A 22,983-nucleotide genomic window follows, 5' to 3' on the forward strand; every position below is an offset into this window, starting at 1 on the left:
ATTTGCATTATCTTTCTAAGTATGCTCATGTGTATATATTAGGTGAAACAACATGTAATCGTCATTTTGTATATCAAAAACAGTTGATTATTGACAATTAATAAAATTCAGTTTAATATTACTATAATACCCCAGATCTAGATCAGTAGTTTCAGTTACCAATAATTACTTGCTACATCACCAGTCCAGATACATCACACATCATTCTAATTGGAGATATTAGCAGTCCTACCCACCTGCATGAGGAGGTTATTTTCCATCCTTAAAACCAGTATTCTCCCAAGATGGACGGTAATGTAGCTACAACTACAAACTCTTAAATAGACTTACTCCAGGCATGACTTAATTGATTTTAGAAAAATAAACGAAAGCAAAACAAGCAAGAGAAGATCCATGATTTCATCACATTGACACTTGGCTCTAACAATTCTATATTCCTATTCTCAGACATCTCCAAGGTCTTCCAGTGACTTCGCTCATGTTCCTTCTTCCACTAGGAATACCTTTTCCTCATTCCCTTTATCTTGACATGGCCAAAACCTGTGTAGCAGTCAAAGCTCAGCTTAAAGTCTTCTATCTGTGTAGAGTCTTGCCTGATAACACATGAAGATATATAATATATAATTAAGTTCTGAGGAAAAAAACTGTGTTGCTCTTGGCTGCCACACCCAGAAGTTGGCCATTGCAAATAGGTAATGATTTGTAACAAATAGAATTTTGGACAAAACAAATATAGAGTTCTTCACCTGGCTGGGCCAACCTTCCTTCTTTGTGACAAACTATAATCTAGGGACTAAAGTACTACTGCTATTGCAATCTATTACTAGCTTTTCTGGAGTTGCCACACTTTTATTTTAGTCAACTTGATATTGCAACACAACTCCTTAATGTCCTAAAAGTAAAACATAGCATAACATTAAATGTTTTGTCTAAAGCTATTTTAAAATAATTATATGGCACCTCTAGGTATCACTGGACACATGGTAGGATGCATCGCTAAGCCTGGAAATTATTTCTCTGCCCCAAGCTTTCCAGCTTCTCAAGAGTTCATAACCATCCAACCAAGGCAGACATCAGCATTTGACTTAGAGGATTGAATTTTGGGGTGTTATTTTCTCAATTTATTGGCTAAAATTAAGATTTTACAAGGTGAGAAATAAATGTTTGAGGAAAATCTAATTTCTTTTTTTGTTTAGATTTTTCTTTAGTGAGTTGCTCAAAGGGTGAAATATATATGTAAATAATAATTACAAATATATTGAATTTTCTATATTTTCTTTAATCCATGCTAAAATTACAATGTTTTCTTTTTTAAGTTTTTAGTGAGGAAAAGATGTCTGTTTCTACACGGTCAAGGAAAAAATATGAATCAAAACAGTTCCTAAGAAACATATACGATGATTCTTCAATTTATCAATGTTGTGAACATCTCACTGAGTCAGTACTTTACCATTTAACTTCGAGCATTTCTGATGGCACCAAAAAGGGTAGAGAAAAAGAGAAAGCATGGGAAATTCAAGAAGCAACATTTAGCAAGATTATTTCAATTCATTCTCAAGTGTTTGAGAGCAGGTCAATTTCCATTGGAGAACTTGCTTTATGTATTTCTGAAATCATTATTAAAATTCTTTTCAATAATAAAATTATACAGGCTGACATTGCACAGAAAATGGTTTCCATACCAACAAAATACACTTACTGTCCAGGAATAGTTTCTGGTGGCTTTGATGACCTCTTTCAGGATCTCTTAGTAGGAGTGATTCATGTACTGTCCAAAGAAATAGAAGTAGATTATCACTTTGAAAGCAATGAAAGAAACAAATCATTTTCTATGCATAGAAATAATAGTGTACCCATTTGCAACAAAATCAATAGACAGGCAAGCCCCAGAGACTGGCAATTTTCTACTCAACAAATTGATCAACTTTTTCAAAAAAATAAGTTAAGTTATCTTGCATGTAAGTTAAACAGCCTGGTTGGTAACCTAAAAACAAGTGAATCCAAAGAAGTAGTCAATAAAGTTTTTAATATTGTTTCAGATTTATTTTCACCAGATGAATGCCTAGATACGGGTATGGATTCTGGTAAAATACAAAGAACATATTTCTACTCCTCGAATAATGCGCAACCTAATAGCATACTTACCAATAACCTACAGCTCTCCTCAAAATCAGTTTTTCTTCTCAATGTTGTATGTGAGAAACTTATCAGAATACTTTTGGAAGAATGCACAAGCACTGCTTTTCTTGATAAAGGGTCTGTTTCAGAGGAAACATCAGCAGAAGAATGTCAACTTTTAAAAATGCTTCAAAGTGTAGAAGATGGAAAATCTGATTATCGTAAGGGAGGAATGGACTGTGAATGCCTTCAAGTAGATTACATGTCAGACCTTTTGGAGAATGTGGCAGAAATTGATCAAGACTTATTGACATCAGACTCTATGCTTACTATTATTTCCCACAGCTTGGTTAAATCATTGATGGACAAATTATCTCACAGCATACAACAAGCTCCGGAAAGTCTACCTTTTGCAAATAAGCATTTGAACTACAGAACAAGAGAAATACAGTCTAGTTTCACAAAAGCAAGAAAGTCAGAATTAATAGAATTAGGGCAGAGTAAAAGTTCTTTAGAACTCAGGAGATATGATAGTAATTCTTTGACAGTATCCCTGAATAATCCCAGTGTGGTTAGCTCCAAAATACAAGCACCATTTGACAAGCATTGTGCAGTAAAATCCTCGTCTGTGTCACCTCTTGAAAGACAGAGAACAAAGGAAATGGATAAGGTAGCCATTCATAATAAGCTACATCAGGAAGGTATATATGCTGGTGTTTATTCAGCCACGTTTTTGGAAGGAATAATTTCAGAATTGTTTTTTAATCTCTCTATGTCATTGTGGGGCAAAAATAAAAACATCACTGTGTCCTGGCTCAATGAGATGAATACATTATTTGTCAACAATGTAGTGAATGAATTTAATAATGCTCAAGTCACTGTTCTACGGAATGCTGAAGAAAGGCTGTGTTTTCCACCAGTTCATACAGAAACTGTTAGCAAAATTGTTGACTCAGTTTATTATGATGTTTTACAGCAGTATGAATTAAAAGTGGCCTGTGGTAATAATCTGGAATACGACAATGCCTCAATAGCAGAACGAATAACAAATGGCATATTGTTAGAGATTTTAGACTACAAACTGCCATCTTGCTTCAAGGAACATCTCATACCCCATTCATATTACCCTCTCAAACCTGAAATTATATTGCAAAAGCTTCAAAGTAACCTAACAGAATTTACTTCTCTACCCAGGTCTTCATCAGACTATAGTACCATGTTATCACATTCATTTTTAGAAGATGTCATAAGAAGGCTTTTATCTCAGCTAATTCCTCCACCCATTACATGTTCCTCTTTAGGAAAAAAATATTTAATGAGTTCTGATTTTAATGAAATGTCCACTTGTATAATAAATAAGGTTATGTCAGCCATTTCAAAACATAAAATCTGGTTCACTATATATGATAATCAATATCTATATACTGGAAAAAACCTCCAAAAGATGGTGGATTCTGTATATTGTAATATTTTGCAAATGTCTGACTCTCTTGTTTCAATACAAAAAAGTATAGTAAGCCGAAGCCCAATTATGGTTGACCAAATAGCCAGCTTTATCATCCAAGAGATTATCGAAAATCATCTTCAACCATTTTTGAGTGGAGAGGTTTTATGTCATCCAAGGACTCCACTGGATCCAGTGTCTACTATTGTTAAACAGGTTCTGAGTGAAGTGATAGAGTCACACAGACCTCAGAAGCAATCACCTTTAGATATTCACCTTGATTCATTTGTAAGGGAGATTGTTGCCAGACTTTTGTCAAAGATTTTCAGCCCAAAGCATAACACTGAAATTGAGTTGAAAAACATGACCCAAAGAATAGTAAACTCCATAAATAGGCATTTCAATAAAGCTAAAATTCACATTCTCTATGATGACAAAGAACAGGCTTTCTCTTCTTTCAATACAGATATTGTGGATGAACTTGCCAACTCAGTTTATAGAAATGCTTTAAAGCAGCATGGGCTAGACCTTGCTGTTGATAAAGAGTCTGAAGACAGTGGCATTTTTGTGGAAAATATTACCAATTTAATTGTAGCAGCTATTTCAGATTACCTTCATCATCCACTGTTTTCTGGGGGTTTTTCAGCTTCTACCTATTCTAATTCAGTGGCTGAGAATATTGTTCAGGACATCCTTAGTAATATCAGTAAATCTACTGAGCCAAGCCAGAGTGTACCTCTATATAACACCTTGCTGCCATACACATTTTTAGAAGATATGATCAGAGTACTATTATCTAAATTATTTTCTTCTGCATCTAGCCTGGTTCTAAACAGAGACACCCAAAAAGATATATCAAGAGTGAATTTCAATGACATTGCTTCAAACCTAGTTAGTGATATTAGGATGAAAGTTTCCCAACATGAAATTCGATTTTCAAAAGAGGAAGAAGAAACCAAGTTTATTTATTCAGAAGATGATATTCAGCACCTTGTTGATTCAGTATTTGAAAATGTTGTGCAAACCTCTGGTTCTCAAGAATCAGCTGTGCAAAATATCACAAGCAGTAATGACATTCTTATTGATAGAATAGCAGCTTTCATCATTAAACATATCTGTCAAAAACATCTTCAGCCATTTGTGAGTGGAAAATCATTATCTTCATCAGACACATATTTTGATGATGAGAGAAGGCAGTTATTTTATACCAGTGTTTACTCTTCAACATTCTTGGAAGATGTAATCTCTGGGGTTTTAAGAAAAATATTCCACAGGGTAGTAGGCATTGTACAAACAAAATCCATAAGAGATTCAGAAGATGAACTGTTTGAGAAAGCTGAAGAACTCATACATTTGATTACAGGGGAATTCTCAAAAGCCCAAGTTAGCATTATAGATAATACTGAGGAAAGACTGTGTTTACCTCCAGTGGAGAGGGATGTAGTCAAAACAATTGTTGACATGGTGTACAGCAAAGTTTTGCAAGAATATGAAATGGAAGTCGTGCCCAATAAAGATTTTCTAAATGACACAAAGACATTGGCTGCAAGAATAACTAATATCATCCTGGCTGAAATTTTTGATTTCCAAATTCATCCAGATCTTATAGCAAATCTGCCTTTTAAATCACATTCCAAACTCAGTGCAAATGTTTTAATACAAAGAGTTCAATATGATATAAGTAAATCAAGATTCCAAAGACAAGCTTCAACAATGTATACCACTATGTTATCACATAGTCATTTGGAAAAAATAGTTACTCAGCTTACATCTCAGATAAGTCCATTGAACACCAGTGCAGAGCAGTCAGATACTACTAAATCAGACTTAAGTAATACAGTGATAAAACTGATAAATGAAATTATGTCAATAATTTCAAAACATGAAATATGTATTATTAAATATGGGAATAAAAAACAGAGTATGATTTCAGCAAAAGATATCCAGTCTATGGTTGATTCCATTTATGCTGATCTTTCTCATTCAAATATATACCAGTCCATTACAAAAGATAAAAAGAGCATAAGTGACATACCTGTTTCAAAAATAGCGAGTTTTATAATAAAAGAAATCTTTAACCATCATATTCAATCATTTTTATCTGAAGATAAAACTCTCCTTTTGGCAGCAGTTGATCAAACTTATAAATTGAAAGCAATAGATCCTAAACAAAGAGAATTATCTTTTATTGTGAACTCATCTGTCTTTTTGGAGGAAGTAATTTCTGAGCTCTTATGCAAAATTCTTTATGCATTTTCACATAACATGTTGGTTACTGAAAACCCAGATAGAGTGAAACTGAAACTTACCAGGATTGTTACAACATTGGTAAATTCAATTGTTCTGGAGTTCACCACATCAGAGATTTTAGTTGCAGATAACTTTGATAAAAATTTGTATTTCTCAGAAAGATACAAAGAAATGGTTCAAAAAATAGTCAACTCAGTATATGGAAAAGTATTAGATCAATATAAATCTCTGATTCAAATACATAGGGTTATACAAAGTGACACAATATGTTTTGGTAGGAAAATATATTATTTGCTATTGGAAGAAATATATGATTATCAAGTGCAGTCATTAGTTTCAGGAGAATTAGAGTCTTCTTCTTATTCGTATCCCCAAGCTGATAATATCATCAGAAATGTGCTTAACATAATCACAAAGGATAGCCATGCCTTGCCATCATATATTACTGTGTTGCCTCATTCTCTTTTAGAAGATATGGTTTACAGGCTTCTAGGGCATGTCTTCCCTTCAACTCACACTGAAAATGAACTAAAAGAGAAAAAGTTTCCACCGGATGATGAATTTGTGGATGCAGCTTCAAAATTGACTGATGAAATTATAAAAGAAATTTCTGAACATGAGATTCGACTTTCCATGGCAGAGGATAATGCAGAAAGCATGCAGTTAGAACCTACTGAAAATTTGGTCGACTCCATATGTAATAATATTTTGAAAACATCTGAATTCCAAGCTGAAGTACAAAAAGATGCAGACAAAAAAGGATGCTCATTCCTCAGTAAATTAGCTGGTTTTATTATGAAAGAAATCATGTATCATCATTTACAGCCATTTTTACATGGTGAAGAATCATCTTTCAGTGACTTATCTGATTATGACCATGTCTCTGAACTTGCTAAATCTGGTAAAGAAAAGACACAGCCTTCTCTCTATTCAGCTACATTTTTGGAAGACATAATCATTGACCTTGTTCACAAATTTTGTTCTCTCCCCATTATTACTGAAGATTCTAAGAAAAATGAAATGGCAGAGCTAGATATTATGGGCTTGGCTCTAAAACTTGCAAATTCTCTGATAAGGGAATTTAAGAAAAGTGAAATTAAAGTTTTACCAAATGCTGAAAAAATGTTTTCTTTTCCACCAATTGATAAAGAGACAGTTGATAAAATATCCAATTTTGTATATGACCAGTTCATAGAAAAATGCACATCTCATGATATTCAAAAAGGTGATGAAAGTAACATTGCTATAGGGATGATTGCTGCTCTAACCCAGAAGGCAATATCTGCATTCAGGATTCAACCACTTTTTTCAGGAGACTGGTCTTCCACCTTCTTTTCCTTTCTAAATCCAGATAATATCACCCAAAGGGTTCAACACCTACCACAAAACACCTTTACACAAATAAGCAGATGTGCAAAAGAGAACCAACTTTCTTTACCAGATCAATCATATAAAGATACTTCTTCCACCCCAGATTGCAAAAACATGATGAGCACTTTGGAAATAAATAGAGGTACAATGAATAGAAAGAAAAGTTTTAAAACCAAGGACACATCAGTGAAAAAAGGTGACATCCAAAATCCAGTACTTAGCTCTATAAATGCAATTATGAAAAGCGGCATGATTAACCTAACATCAGGGTTGGCTACAGGTGTGACAAATAAAAAGGAAGTGGATGAAAATAAAGTGGGAATTTGTACTCAAAAACATAGTGAGAATGTATCAAAAGTTACTTCAACTACCACTGTGAAAAGTAAAGATACTCAGGAGCCAAATTTGAGTGAAACGTTTAATAATAATGAAATTGAGAAGAAAAGAAATTTAATTCCAACAGATAAAAAAGGGAAAGATGATAAGATATACACACATTTTTCATTAATAATTGATGATACAGAATATGAGAAGGAAGTACTTGGATCAGATTCTGAAATAGGCTATAAAAAGAAGATTGACAATGCAAGGGAAAGCTCATTTAAAAAAGATGACAAGCTCTTTCAGTTATCCTCCTTGAAGTCCAAGAGAAATCTAGGGACTACAACAGATACTTTGGAAATAAGAACTCGAACATCAAGCAATGAGGGGAGAAGAGACTCTCCAACACAAACATGTAGGGATGAGGAACACCACTCAGATTATGAACATGTTCAAAATGTCATTGAAAATATTTTTGAAGATGTTTTAGAACTATCTTCTTCTCCAGAACCAGCATATTATTCGAAACTCAGTTATGACCAAAGCCCCCCAGGTGATAATGTATTCAATGTAATTCAAGAGATTAGCAGAGATTCGGCACAGTCTGTTACAACAAAAAAATTATCCTCCTCAACTAACAAAAATATCTCTGCCAAAGAAAAAGAAGAGGAAGAGAGAGAAAAAGAGAAAGTAAGAGAGGAGATTAAAAGTGAACCCAGTAAACCAGATGATCCTCAAAACCAACGAGAAAGTAAACCTGGAATTTTTCCCGCTAAGTTTTTAGAAGATGTTATTACTGAGATGGTTAAACAATTGATCTTTTCTTCTATACCAGAAACACAAATACAAGATAGATGTCAAAATGTTAGTGATAAGCAAAATCAAGCCAAACTCTATGACACTGCTATGAAACTCATCAATTCACTGTTAAAGGAGTTCTCAGATGCTCAAATTAAGGTTTTCAGGCCAGATAAGGGAAATCAGTTCCCTGTGGGTAAAGTGTCTTCAGTTCCTAAAGTACCTCCAAGGTATAAAGAGCCAACTACAGATGAAGCATCATCCAGCATTAAGATAAAATCTGCAGATAAAATGCCACCTATGCATAAAATGATGAGAAAACCTTCTTCAGATAAGATACCATCAATTGACAAAACATTGGTCAATAAAGTTGTTCACTCCTCTGTTTGTAATATTTTAAATGAATATGGATCTCAAGACTCTATTTGTAAGAATATAAACAGTAATGGAGAAAATTTAGCAAGAAGACTAACTAGTGCAGTGATAAATGAAATTTTCCAACATCAGGTTAACTTGATATTTTGTGATGAGGTTTCAGTTTCAGCATGTTTGCCTCTGGAATCTAAGGATGTTGTTAAAAAGGTCCAAAAGTTGGCCCAAACAGCCAGCAAAGAATGTCAAACTTCATCACCATATACAATAATATTACCTCATAAATTTTTGGAGAATGTGATTTCTGCTCTTTTCTCCAAAATTTTCTCAACAATATCCAGCACAAAAACAAAAGAACCTGAGGACAATTTGTCCACAGAACTGAATTTCCTTCAAATGAAGTTAGTAAGTGAAGTTGCAACAGAGATCTCCCAAGATAAATATATGACTATTCAGTATGTAGAAACCTTACAATCTGATGATGATGAAATTATTCAATTAGTGGTTCAGTCTGTTTATAATAATCTCTTGCCACAGTTTGGATCACAAGAGATTATACAAAATTGTGTAACCAGTGGATGCAAAATCCTTTCAGAAAACATAGTTGACTTGGTTCTACGAGAAGTGGCTAGCAGTCAGCTGCAGAGCTATTTTTGTGGAGACCTAACTCCACATCAGTGTGTGGAAGTTGAAAACATCGTTGAAAAGATCCTTAAAGATGTTTTCCAAACTACTGATGCGCCCCTACCTAAACCTTCACATGCTGATAAGCTGTCTTATAACATAATAGAAGAAATTGCTGTGAAATTTTTATCAAAGCTTTTATCTATATTTCCAAAAGTACATAAAGAAAGAACAAAATCTCTAGAGACTGATATGCAAAAAATAACTTCAAAAGTACTAAATTCAGTCCAAGAATTTATCTCCAAAAGTAAGATTAAACTTGTACCACCCACCAAGGAATCACCTACTGTGCCTGTAGCTGATAATGCAACTATTGAAAACATAGTTAATTCTATTTATACCAGTGTTTTAAAGCACTCTGGCTCTTATACTTCTGTATTTAAAGATTTAATGGGTAAAAGCAATGTCCTCTCTGATACAATAGGCTTTTTAATGGTGAATGCAATTTCGAATTCTGAATTTCAACCTCAAGTAGAGGAAGAAGTATCAAATTCAGAATTAGTTCTGGAAGCTGTCAAAATTATGGAAAAAGTGATCAAAATTATTGATGAACTTAAGTCTAAGGAAAAGTCTTCATCCAGAAAAGGTTTGACATTAGATGCCAAACTTTTAGAAGAGGTGTTGGCCTTGTTCTTGGCTAAACTAATAAGGTTGCCAAGTTCCTCAAGCAAAGATGAAAAAAACTTATCAAAGACTGAGTTAAATAAAATTGCATCTCAACTGTCAAAATTGGCAACAGCTGAAATTTCCAGAAGTAGCATTAGTCTAATAGCTTCTGATCCTGAAGAGCACTGTTTAAATCCAGAAAATACAGAAAGGATTTATCAGGTTGTTGATTCTGTTTATAGTAACATACTGCAACAATCAGGAACCAACAAAGAACTTTATTATGATATAAAAGATACAAATACAGCCTTTTTTGAAAAAGTGGCTAGTTTAATTATTGATGGAGTTTCAAGTTTTCCATTAGATACAATTAGCTCAACAATTTCAAATGCTGATCTCTCTGGAGAGCTAGACGTTAATAGAATTGTTCAAAAGGCCCAAGAACATGCTTTTAATGTGATTCCTGAATTAGAGCAAGAAAAGTTAGATCAAAATTTATCTGAAGAGGAATCTCCAATTAAAATAGTTCCACATGTTGGAAAAAAACCAGTCAAAATAGATCCAAAAATTATTTCAGAACACTTAGCAGTTATTTCTATAAAAACTCAACCTCTTGAGAAACTTAAGCAGGAGTGTTTGAAAAGAACTGGACATAGCATAGCAGAACTGAGAAGAGCATCAATAAGTGGGAGAAATTACTCCTTAGGATCACCTGATTTAGAAAAGAGAAAGACAGAAAGACGTACCTCATTGGATAAGACTGGAAGACTGGATGTAAAACCCTTAGAGGTAAGTGCAAAAGCAATGGCATGAAAATGAGTGAATAGTGAGACATGGTTCTTCTGTGATTTCCTTCCTCAAATAAGTATATGGAAATGCATTCATTGTTGTTGGTGTTTCTCAGCCCAATAGGAGAATTAGTTGCATCAGTTCATCCATACAGTCATATTATTTACTAGGATTTGTCATGTGAGTTCTGTGGCTCACTCTAAAAGTCTCAGGCTAGTTTCCTAAGACAATCCTTTTGAAAGTTTTTTTTTAAGAATGAGATTGTAAGCACATACCCTTCACAGTAAAACCAGACTGACAGAAGTTATAATTGTCATTTAAATATTTAAAAGCAGCAAACTTGTATAGTTCCTTAGTTCATTATGGATATCTAAAGGTGTTCAAACAGGCCAGTTAAAAGAATATCAGGATATGTGGAATAATCTAAAATAGTTCTAATTTTCAAATTTAAAGCACCAGAGTAGTACTCATTTCCTTTTAGTAACACTCATCAGCAAACGTTGGACTGCCAACTCTTAGATTACATTTGTTCTATTTTACTTCAATTATATTAGCCTTTCCCATTTGCCCTGGCTTCTCAAGATGTACCCATTTTCTTTCCACTTACACACTTGTTTTTTCTAAACCCAGCTGCAGTATTGCTGCTATTTTTATGAGCCTCTTCCCTATTGCTCTAGACCTAACTCTCCCCTGTAACCCCATACTCAGCTCCCAAATATTTTAACTGGGAATTTAAAATGCCAAAAATAATGTCCTTATTACAAGGAAACTATTACTGAGGACAAAAGATTTGTCTTGCCAACAGATAGGTTGCACTGATCCATCAGACATTTTGATTTTTATTAAAATCCCTTTAACTGATGGCATGCATTTGTGGGAGGGCTGAGTATGCTTAGGCATGTAGTCTGTATCCCGGACAATTAGCAAAGTTTTATAGAACCATGCCTCCTGCAGCATAAGCTTAGAGTAAATTTTTTCAGCACTCTTCTGCAACCCACTAAACTGAATCTCAAGGCTAGTAAACATGCTAATTAATGCTTTAAGCTTTCACACCCTGATATAGTTTGATATTTATCCCTGCCCAAATCTCATGTTGAATTGTAATCCCCAATGCTGGAGGTGGATCCTGGTGGAAGGTGTCTGGGTCATGGGGACAGACCCTTCATGGCTTGGTGCTGTCTTTGCAATAGTGAATTCTTGCAAGATCTGGTCATTTAAAAGTGTGTGTCACTCCCCTGCACCCTGCCCAACACATACACATTATTTTTCTCCTGCCTTCACTTTGTGATGTGCCTGCACTTATTTTGCTTTCAATCATGATTGGAAGCTTCTTCAGGCCTTCCCAAAAACAGATGCCACTATGCTTCCTGTAAAGTCTGCAGAACCATGAGCCAGTTAAACCTCTTTTTTTTTTTTTTTTTTTTATAAATTACCTACTCTCAGGAATTTCTTTATAGCAGTGGAAGAATGTCCTAACACACAAAATTGGTACCAAGGAGTGGGGCGTTATACCTGAAAATACGGAAGCACCTTTGGAACTAGTGCTGGAAGACACCAGTTCCAGACAGAGGCTGAAGACAGAGCCTCTTTTTTGTGGACAGAGGCTAGAAGAGTTTAGAAGGCTCAGAAGAAGATAGGAAGATTAAGGAGAGTTTGGAACTTCTTAGAGATTGGTTAAATGGTTGTGACTAAAAGGCTGATGGACAATGGTAATATGGACTATGAAGTCCAGGCTGATGAGGTCTCAGATGGAAATGAGGAATTTACTGGGAACTAGAGCAAAGGTCACTTTTGTTATGCCTTACCAAAAACTTGGCTGCATTGTTTCCATGCCCTAGAGTTCTGTGGAGTTTGAACATGTGAGTGATGACCTAGGATAGCTGGCAGAAGAAATTTCTCATAAATGAAGCATTCAAGATGTGACATCTTGACAGCCTATTCTCAGATGCTTCTAACAGCCTATTCTCAGATGCAGGAGGAAAGAAATGACTTAAATTTGGAATTTATATTTAAAAGGGAAGCAGAGCATAAAAGTTTGGAAAATTAGCTGAGCATGGTGGCTCACACCTGTAATCCCAGCACTTTGGGAGGCCAAGATGGGTGGGTCACTTGAGGTCAGGAGTTTGAGACCAGTCTGGCCAACATGATCTCCAACTCCATCTCCACTAAAAATACAAAAATTAGCTGGGCATGATGGCACACGCTTGTAGTCCCAGCTACTTCGGAGGCTGAGGCATGAGAATCACTTGAACCTGGGAGGCAGAGGTTGCAGTGAGCCAAGATCATGCCACTGCTCTCCAGCCTGGGTGACAAAGCGAGACTCCACCTCAAAAAAAAAAAAAAAAAAATCAACCTGGCCATGTGGCAAAGAAAAAAAAAAAAGGTTGTTTGTTTGTTTGTTTGTTTTTTGAGAGAAATTCAAGATGGATGTAAAACTACCAGTTCTTAGAGAAAGTTCCAAAACTGAAAGAGATCTAAGAGCTAATGTTCAAGACAATGGAGAAAAGGCTTCAAAAGCATTTCAGAGACCCTCACTGCACTCTGTTTGATTTCAGTTCTAGAGGCCTAGGAGCAAAGAATGGTTTCATGGGCTCCGCAGACTCAGAATAACATTCCTCACATTCCCACCGCAACTTTTCTAGCTGTGGCTCAAAGGGGCCCAGTTACAGCTTGGGCTGCAAAGCATAGCCTTGGTGGTTTCTATGTGGTGTTAAGCCTATAGGCACACAGAGTTAAAGAGCAAATGAGACTTCTCAGCCTCTGCCTAGATTTCAGAGGGTGTATGGAAAAACCTGCATGCCCAGGCAGAAGCCTGCTGCAGGAGTGGAGCCCTTACAGAGAACTTCTACCGGTAAGTACAGAGGGGGCATGTTAAGGTTGGAGATCCCACACAGAGTCTCCACTGGGGCACTGCTTAGTGCAGTTGTTGGAAGAAAGTCTGCATTCTGCAGACCTCAGAATGGTAGATCCACTTGCATCCTACACCCTCAGCGTGGAAAAGCCTCAGGCACTCAGCAACCTCTAAGAGTATCCACCAGTGCTGCAAAAACCACAGGGGCAGGACTGCCCAAGGCCTTGAGAGCCCCACCCCTTCCATCACTGTGCCCTAGATGTGGGACATACAGTCTAAGGAAATTATTTTGGAGCTTTAAGATATAATGATTGCACTACTGGGTTTTGGACTTGTTTGAGGCCTGTAGCCCCTTCTATCAGGCCAATTTCTCCCATTTCAAACATGAATGTTTGCCCAATGCCTGTACCTCCACTGTATCCTAAAAATAAGCCATCCTAAAAATAAAACAATAAAGAAGCAGACATGTGGAACTCAGTTAAGGCATGTGATTGGCATCAATCTGGCTACCAATATTATCTATCTTCAACAAAAGGACACAGCAGTGAAGAGAAAGAAAGGTTAGGTTAGAAACCCTACACTCTTGTTGGTTCTGCCTCAAGACTTAATTCTCTGTTTTAAGGTACCATAGATTCTTAACACACTAGACATATGCATACTAAAACCACTGGTAGTAACATATCCCAAAATATAAAATGATTTTGGATTTTCTAAACCACTGTTTTCCTCCAATAGCACAGATAATCAAAATTGATTTTTAAAAAATTTTAAAGAGGTTCTTCTGATATTTTGTTATTGCGGATATTCCTTTGAGGCACCATTATCTGAAAAACTGGTTTATGATATTACAAAGGGAGGTTGAGAGCTAAGATTATTAACTTAATTTTGAGATTCTGTGACGTGGTCAAAAGCTAGAGAAATGGGGAAATTCTGTTATTTAATTATAATTGTCTTTTCTTTGATCTGTCTTTAACATTGACAGTGGAAACTGAGATTTAACTTAGGAAGTGAGAAGACATGAAGATTTATATTTTGAAGAATCTTTTGGGAAATATGACCAAAAGATCAAAAGTGGAGGAATAGGGAGTAAAGATTTTAAAACCATTATTTGGGTTATTCATTACTTTTGAAAATCAAGATCAGTGAATATGTTGCCCTTTTTTCTTGAAAATATGTGTATTTAGATTTCTCTATAATTCCTTACCTAGGATTTTGGAAAATAGGTTATCCTGTCTACTTCTGTCACAAAACTTTCAAGGTACATGACTAAGAGGAAGTAATTAAATTAATTATGCTAAACCTTGCTCTGACTTTTGGACTAAGTTATATTAGATTAAGGTATGTAATAAATGTAAAAAAATGGCATGCCAACAAATTTTTTTATTTGTCTTTATTTCTTTTAAAAATATTGCTAATATATAATTAAGTGATATTTGAAGATATTACTTAAATCAAAACTAGAAATTATAAGAAAATAGCTACATCATAATTGAACTATAGGAAAGTGATTTAGGCATTTGATTTTAATATTTGCTATACCTTTAATTTCAGGCCGTTGCTAGAAATTCATTTCAGAATATAAGAAAGCCTGATATTACAAAGGTGGAGCTCTTAAAAGATGTTCAAAGTAAAAATGATCTTATTGTTCGATTAGTAGCTCATGATATTGATCAAGTGTATTTGGAAAATTACATAAAAGAGGAACCAGATTCTGATGAAGATGAAGTTGTTTTAACACAGACTTTTGCAAAAGAAGAAGGCATCAAAGTATTTGAAGATCAAGTGAAAGAAGTCAAGAAGCCAATACAAAGCAAACTTTCTCCTAAGTCAACACTAAGCACGAGCAGCCTGAAAAAATTTTTGTCACTAAGTAAATGTTGTCAGACCACAGCCAGTGCAAATATTGAAAGTACTGAAGCAATCTCAAATCAGGTAATAGAATCCAAGGAGACACATGTTAAAAGAGCTGTTGCCGAGCTTGACATGGCCACACCAAAGACGATGCCTGAAACAGCCTCTTCATCTTGGGAGGAAAAGCCCCATTGTAAGGTAAGTGATAAGCATGACTGTTAGTGACTAGAAAGGGGAGACAGCTTCACAAATCTGGCCCAAGAATGTACCTCGATTAGTCAGAAAAGAATGCTAAAATGAATTCAATCTCAAGCCTGGTGATATTTACAGGATAAGGGAAATTATTACCAGGTACAGCTATGAAACTCAACTGTGGGAAAGCAGGTAATAGGGGAAAAACTAGATTAATTAGAATCCCAAAGAAAAGAGAAAATGGAAACCAGTTAAGAAAAATGTAAGCTAATTATTAAAAACAGTTGGTTTCCACCCTTTTGTATTTTGGCTGGTAAATACTCATTGAACATTTTGTGTGGAGAGCCTAATGCTACTAGAATAGCACCAGAAGACTGGCTGAGGTAGGAGGAACAAAATAAGATCCACGGAAATTCAGATTGTTTGGGTTTGAATCCTAACTCTCAGTAGCTAGGTGACCTTTTGGTAAGTTATATAACCAGCTTATCCAACCTTAACAAGTTAATTCATATATTTTAAATATCACCCTTACAATTAGCCCATAAACTCTGCTATCAGCATGGTAAACATCTCGTTGATGGCTCCAAACTCTCAAATGATGGTCTGGGTCTCAGTGACCTTTTGAGTTTGGTCCTGCAGTATAATCTACATTTTAATGGAAAAAAGTTTCAGAGATTAGTTAAAAGATGGATGAGCCCTGTAATTCTAATTAATTTTAGAATTAATTTTAATTATTTTCATCTACTGGATACATGAAATTCCATACCATAACATGTTTTTGGAGAATATACAACTTTTCATTTTCTGTTGAGGCCATTCTCTTGATTATCCATTTGATGTGATTCCGAGGTTAACACAAAAGCTTAGATGAACCATAGAAAATAACATAAATATAACTCTGGTCAATTCAGAAGCACACATGAGTTTGCAACAAATAGATCAAAGTATGTGTTAAGATGATTGACCTGGCAAGGTACCTAATTGACCAGAGTTGTATCTGTGTTCTTCCTCTTTTTGCCCTCAGTAATATATGATTTCAAATATTTTTAAAGTTTAGAAGAAAATTTGACTCTTTAAACATTGTTCCAGGTTTATGTTTAAAATTTGTTCAAAATCTAATGTCATAATTTAGGTAATCTTCACTGAACTATTTCAAGTTAATTATATTGGAAGACACCTTTTAATTAGAATTATAGGGCCCACACCCATCTTTTAACTAATCTCTGGAACTTTTTTCCATTAAAATGTAGATTATACTGCAAAAAAATGCCATAAGGTAAGAAAATATATCCCAAACTCCATTTAGTGTAATAGCTGATTTGTCCTTTTCCAGAAAGAAGAAAAGAATCTCGTTACTGAACCAACACATTACTTCATACACAGAATTATGAGTTCATCTTCATACAACCAAGAAGATCTCATTTCATCTACTGGGTATATGAAATTAAAGCAGTAGAAATATAGAAATCTGATAAAGTAGAGCTTATGAGTAGAATGGGGCCCCTGGCAAAACTGTAATTGAGCAAGTATTTAGCTTCAGACCTTCCCCAACTTCTTCCCTTCAGTGGCACCCTACTGTGAATAATTCCAAAGCCACTTCTTGCTATCTGTTCCTTTATTTTTAGATACCTGGCCTCTATGTCCTAGTTTTCAAACCAGTATCTAGTGTATCAGTGTCTTATATAAAGTATTTGCTAATGTATTAGGGTATTTTCTAACCTGAGAGAGAGAGGTAATGGCCCAGAAATGAAATATGCAGTATCAGTACAAAAGTGTTCATGCTTAGCTCTCTTAAGAAAGCTACTGTCATTGCCTATAAGAAGAATCCAAAGGAATGAGAAAGAAATATAAGTTTTAGCGTTCAGAGATAAATGGTAGAAAGCAATGGAGTTTGACGTGGCTCTTTAAGAATGGATAGGATACACAAGTGAAAGACAATCCAAGTTTGGATGACACTAGGGGCAAAGTATGGACTATAACAGTTATAGGGGACAAAGAGGAACAAAGTGCACTGTAGACTTGAAATCTGATTCATAACTCTATCAAGAATAGTGAAAATATCTAAATTTGTGCTTGCATTTATAAAATTATACACAACTTGGAAGAGATAACATTTTTTATTTGGGGAGAAGTACTCATGTTATACACAGAAAAATCTAGTGATTTTTTTTTTTCATTCAGCATGCTGGAATTGCATTTTTTGTTTTGACATGGCCTTATTTTGGGATATCTGTTTTTGGCCCACCATTGTCTCTTTTCTCCTACATAGTAGATTATTTTAACATACATAGCTAGTAATGTTGGAACCTCTTTATTGGTTATATTAGTGAAGTAAAAAGCAGGCATAAATAATACTAAATAAAAATGATTTTAGAGCAAGATAATACCAGGAAGCTCAAGGTTCTGATTTCCCCATGGAAACAAAACATAAGCAACTACAATCTGACTAACACAATTTTATAACAGCTCTGGACAACGGTCTGCAGCAACCAAATGAATATTCAATCAAGAAAAAGCTGGCTGCTCATGATGGCTCACATCTGTAATCCCACCACTTTGGGAGGCAGAGGCATGAAGATTGCTTGAGGCCAGGAGTTTGAAGCCAGCTTGGGTGACATAGCAAGACCCTAACTCTACTAAAATAAAATAAAATAATAAAAAATTAGCTGGAATGGTCATGTGCACCTAGTCCTAGCTACTCAGGAGGCTGAGGTGATAGAATTGCTTGAGCTCAGGAGTTGAAAGTTACAGTGAGCTATGATTTTGCCACTGCACTTTAGCCTAGGTAACAGAGCGAAACTCTGAGACAGAGAGAGAGAGAGAGAAGATGAAAGAAAGAGAAAGAAAAGAGAGAGAAAGAAAAAAGAGTAAATGAGAAAGAGAGAGAAGAGAGAGAAACACAAGGAAGAAGGAAAGAAAAAAAGAAAAGGAAGGGAAGAAGGGGAGGGAGAGAGGGGTGAAGAAAGGGAAGGAGCAAGGGAGACAGAAAGGGAAAAAACACATTCAAAATAGTTAAAAAAAAATCTGTGAAGTTTAACTTGCTCTTGGATCCAACTTCCTCCCAGCATAGTATAACACAGTTAAGAGAAAGGAGCCCAATTTACAGTTTCCTCCCTTTGGTGGAAAGAGCAGAGTAGATCTTGTTCTGACCTACCTATGGGCTTTCTTAAGAAATTATTTTTGTTTCACCTGACTAGGAACTCAGATAGGCAATGGTGTTATAGTTTGGTTCTAAGCCTGGAAACCACAGAAAGTAGTGGATAGGCGCCATAATGCATGAAAACTACAGAGGGACTGCAGAACCATAAACACCTGCGGCAGAAATTATGGGAAGAGAGAGATAACAACAGAATATCTAAGTTCTGAAGAAGGAGCAGGAAGTGACTCTTTGGGAAATTAAATCATTTAAAAAGCAGCTCAGAAAAACTGAGTTTGGGGAAGCACAAACACAGGCTTGAAAACTACATGCTCAGAAAAGATCTGAAAAAAACCTAAATCTTCACTTTGGACTGTTTCCAAGGCTCAAAGTCTCATTAATTAGTAAATATTTTCCACATCAATCAGCAAAAACTAGAAGAGGTGGCTTCTTTATTATTTCAAATACTCACATTTGAACAAAAGATTACTAAGCATACAAAAAATGGGGAAAATGAAATGGAAAGAATAAAATACCCAGAAAATGTTCCTGAAGAAGCACATCAGTTGGACCTACATGGCAAAGACTTTAAGACAACTATCTAAAATATGTTCAAGAATTGTAGGTAGACAAAGAACTAAGGACATTAGTAAAAATATGTATGAACAAAATTAAAATATTAACAGAAAAATTATAAAAAAGAACCAAACAGTAATTCTGCTTTTGGTAGCATATTAGGGCAACTAGAGTTAACAATAATTTATTGTATATGCTGAAATAACTAAAAGAGAAGAATTGGACTATCCTTAACACACAACACAAAAAGTAATAAATGCTTGAGGTGATGGATACCCCAATTACCCTGACTTGATAATCACACATTGTATGCCTGTATCAAAACATCACGTGTAACCCATACAAATGTGCAAGTATTATGTGCTCATAAAAATTAAAAATTAATTCTGGAGCTGAAAAATATAACAACTGAATTGAAAAATTCATTGGAGAAGTTCAATAGCAAACTTGGAGAGACAGAAGAAACAATCAGTGAACTTGAATGCAAGTCATTTGAAGTTGCCAAGTCTAAAGACCAAAAGGAAAAAAGATTGAAAAAAAAGTAAGCAATGCCTAAGGGATTTTTGAAGCACCATCAGGCAGAACAATATACACCTTATGTAAATTCCAGAGGAAGAAATTGAGAAAGAAACAGATAGATTATTTGAGGAAACAAGGGCTGAAACTTCCTAAATTTGAAGAAATACATACACAAATAAAAGAAGCTTGACAAACTTCAAGCAGAATGAACACAAAAATATCATATCAAGACACATAATAATCAAACTGTCAGAAGACAAAGATAATCTTTAAAGTAGAAAAAGGAAAGTGATTCATCATGTACAAATAACCCTCATAATATTTTCTCATTATGTGATTTTCTCATTAGTAACCTTACAAGCCAAGAGGCAGTGAGATGATATATTTAAAGGACTGAAAGAAAAACAAATACTGTCAAACAAGAATTCTACATCCAGCAAAAAATGTTCTTCAAAAATGAGGCGAAATTAAGACATTCCAAGACAAGGAAAGGCTGAGGGAGTTCATTAACACTAGACCTACCTGACAAGAAATGCTAAAGAAAGTTCTTCAAGTTAAAAAGAAAAATGAAATGATGCTAGACAGTAACTCAGAGCCATATGAAATTATGTAAATTTTAACAAATGTAAATACATTAACAAATATAAAAAATAGTATTATCATAATTTAGCTCATATATCCACTTTTTATTTTCTAAAGGATTTAAAAGACAAATGCATAAAACAGATAAATTTATGCTAATGGATACAGAATGTAAAAAGATATAATTTTGGAACCTCAATAACATAAAATGGGTAGGGGGCAAATGTGTTAAAAAGTAGAGTTTTTGTATGCAGTTAAGTTTACTTGGTATCAGTTAAAAATTAGAGTCACATAATCCTTGTAGTAAGCATAAAGAAAATATTCCTAAAATATACATAAAAGGAAATGAGAACTGAATCAAAATGTGTCACTAAAAAGTTCAACTAAATACAAAGGAAGACAGTAATGGAAGAAATGAAGGACAAAACAACTGTAAGATGCAGAAAACAACAAAATGGCAAAAGAACGTTCCTCTCTATTACTAATTACTTAAAGTATAAATGGGTTAAACACTTTAATCAAAAGAGATAGAATGACAAAATGGATTTTAAAAGCAGAATCCAACTGTATGTTATCCATAAGATATTCACTTTAGATCTAAGAATACATGTAGGTTGAAAGTGAAAGAATGGAAAAATATACCCCATGCAAACAGAAACCAAAAGAGAGGGGAAAAAATGACATTGTATGATGATAACGGCATCAATTTACCAGGAAGAGATAATAATTAAAAACATATACAAATGGTCTGCAGCTTAATGAAAATTTGACTTACAATTTTTTTAACTTTATGACAGTGTGAAAGCAATACACATTCAGTACCATATTCAATATATTATATGATATTTTTAATACTTTGTGTTAGATGATTTTGCCAAACTGTAGGCTAGTGTATGTGTTCTGAACACATTTAAGGTAGGCTAGGCTAAGTTATGATGTTTGGTAGGTTAGATGTGTTAAACGCATTTTCAGTGTATGATATTTTCCATTTAAAATGGGTTTCTTGAGACGTAACCCCATTGTAAGTTGAGGAACATCTGCATGCACCAAACATCAGAGCTCCAAAATATATTAAACAAATACTAACAGATTGAAGAGGAAATAAACAGCTCTACAATAATAGTAAATGACTTCAGTATGCCATTTTCAATCATGGAGAGACAACTAAACAAAATTGGGAAATAGAGGATGTTGATATGGTTTGGCTGTGTCCCCACCCAAATCTCATCTTCAATTGTTCTTCCCATAATCCCCACATGTCATGAGAAGGACCAGGTGGAAGGTAATTGAATCACTGGGGTGATTACTCCTATGCTGCTTTTCGCATGATAGTGAGTGAGTTCTCATGAGATCTGATTGTTCTGTAAGGAGCTTTTCCCCCTTTTGCTTGGCACTTCTCCTTCCTGCCACCTGGTGAAGAAGGATATGTTTGCTTTCCCTCCACCATGATTGTAAGTTTCCTGAGGTCTCCCTAGGTATACAGAACTGTGACTCAATTAAACCTCTTTCCTTTATAAATTACCCAGTCTCAGGCAGACCTTTATAGCAGCATGAGAACAGACTAATACAGATGTGAATAAAACTATAGATTTATTTAACCTATCTATCTATAATTTATATACATATATTGTTTTATATATACATATATAAAACAATAGCAAAATACACAGTTTTCTCAAATGCACATAGCATACTCCCCAGGATAAATTATATCTTAGGCCACAAAATGAGTCTTGATAAATTTTAAAAGTTTGAATACATACAAAATATATTTTCAAATTACAGTGGGATAAAACTAGAAATCAATAGCAGAAGGAAAAACAAAAACACCCTCAAATATGTGAAAATTAAACAACATACTATCAACTTATGGGTCAAAGAAGAAATAATGAGGGAACTTACCAAACTTCCCAAAACTTAAGGGATACAACAAAAACAATGTTAAGAGTAAAATTTATAGTTGTAAATTCTTCATTAATAAATAAGAAAGATCTTATACCAACAACTTAACTTTACACCTTAGGGAACTAGAGAAAGAACAAACTGAAAGGTATTAAGTAGAAGGAAATAATAAAGATTAGACCAGGAATAAAATAGAGAATAAAAACAGTAGAGAAAATCAAGAAAACCAAGAGTTGGTTCGTTAAAAAAAAAAAAAAAAAATCAAGGAAATTGACAAGTCTTTAGCTAGATTGCCTAAGGAAAGAAAGAGAAGACTCAGCTAAAATCATAAATGAAAGAGGTAAAATAGCAACTGAGTTTATAGAAATAAAAAGGATTATAAGAGGGTACTATGAATAATTGTATGTCAACAAATTGGATAATCTAGATGAAATGGATAAATTCCTAGAAATACACAGCTTGTCAAGACTGAATTATGCTAAATTATAGTGAACAAATTTAGAAACAGTAAAGAAATTGAACCAATAACTGAAAAACCTCCTAACAAATAAAAGCTTATGACCAGATACTTTCATTGGTGGATGTCACAAATTTCAAAGAATTAACACTAACCCCCCTCAG

The 22,983-nt window shown here is 34.6% G+C and overlaps 1 protein-coding gene across 2 annotated transcripts in view; it reads left to right on the plus strand.

Annotated features, from left to right (window-relative positions):
- Positions 1 to 22,983, plus strand: part of FSIP2 (fibrous sheath interacting protein 2) — a 99,500-nt gene that overhangs the window by 62,343 nt on the left and 14,174 nt on the right. For both annotated transcript variants that reach the window (XM_055108840.1, XM_034954621.2), the window contains exons 17-19: positions 1,317 to 10,753; positions 15,156 to 15,653; positions 16,981 to 17,081. In XM_055108840.1, the coding sequence (XP_054964815.1) occupies positions 1,317 to 10,753; positions 15,156 to 15,653; positions 16,981 to 17,081 (10,036 nt within the window). The remainder of the gene's footprint in view (positions 1 to 1,316; positions 10,754 to 15,155; positions 15,654 to 16,980; positions 17,082 to 22,983) is intronic.

This window comes from Pan paniscus, chromosome 13 (genome assembly GCF_029289425.2).
Source record: "Pan paniscus chromosome 13, NHGRI_mPanPan1-v2.0_pri, whole genome shotgun sequence".
Taxonomy (NCBI): domain Eukaryota; kingdom Metazoa; phylum Chordata; class Mammalia; order Primates; family Hominidae; genus Pan; species Pan paniscus.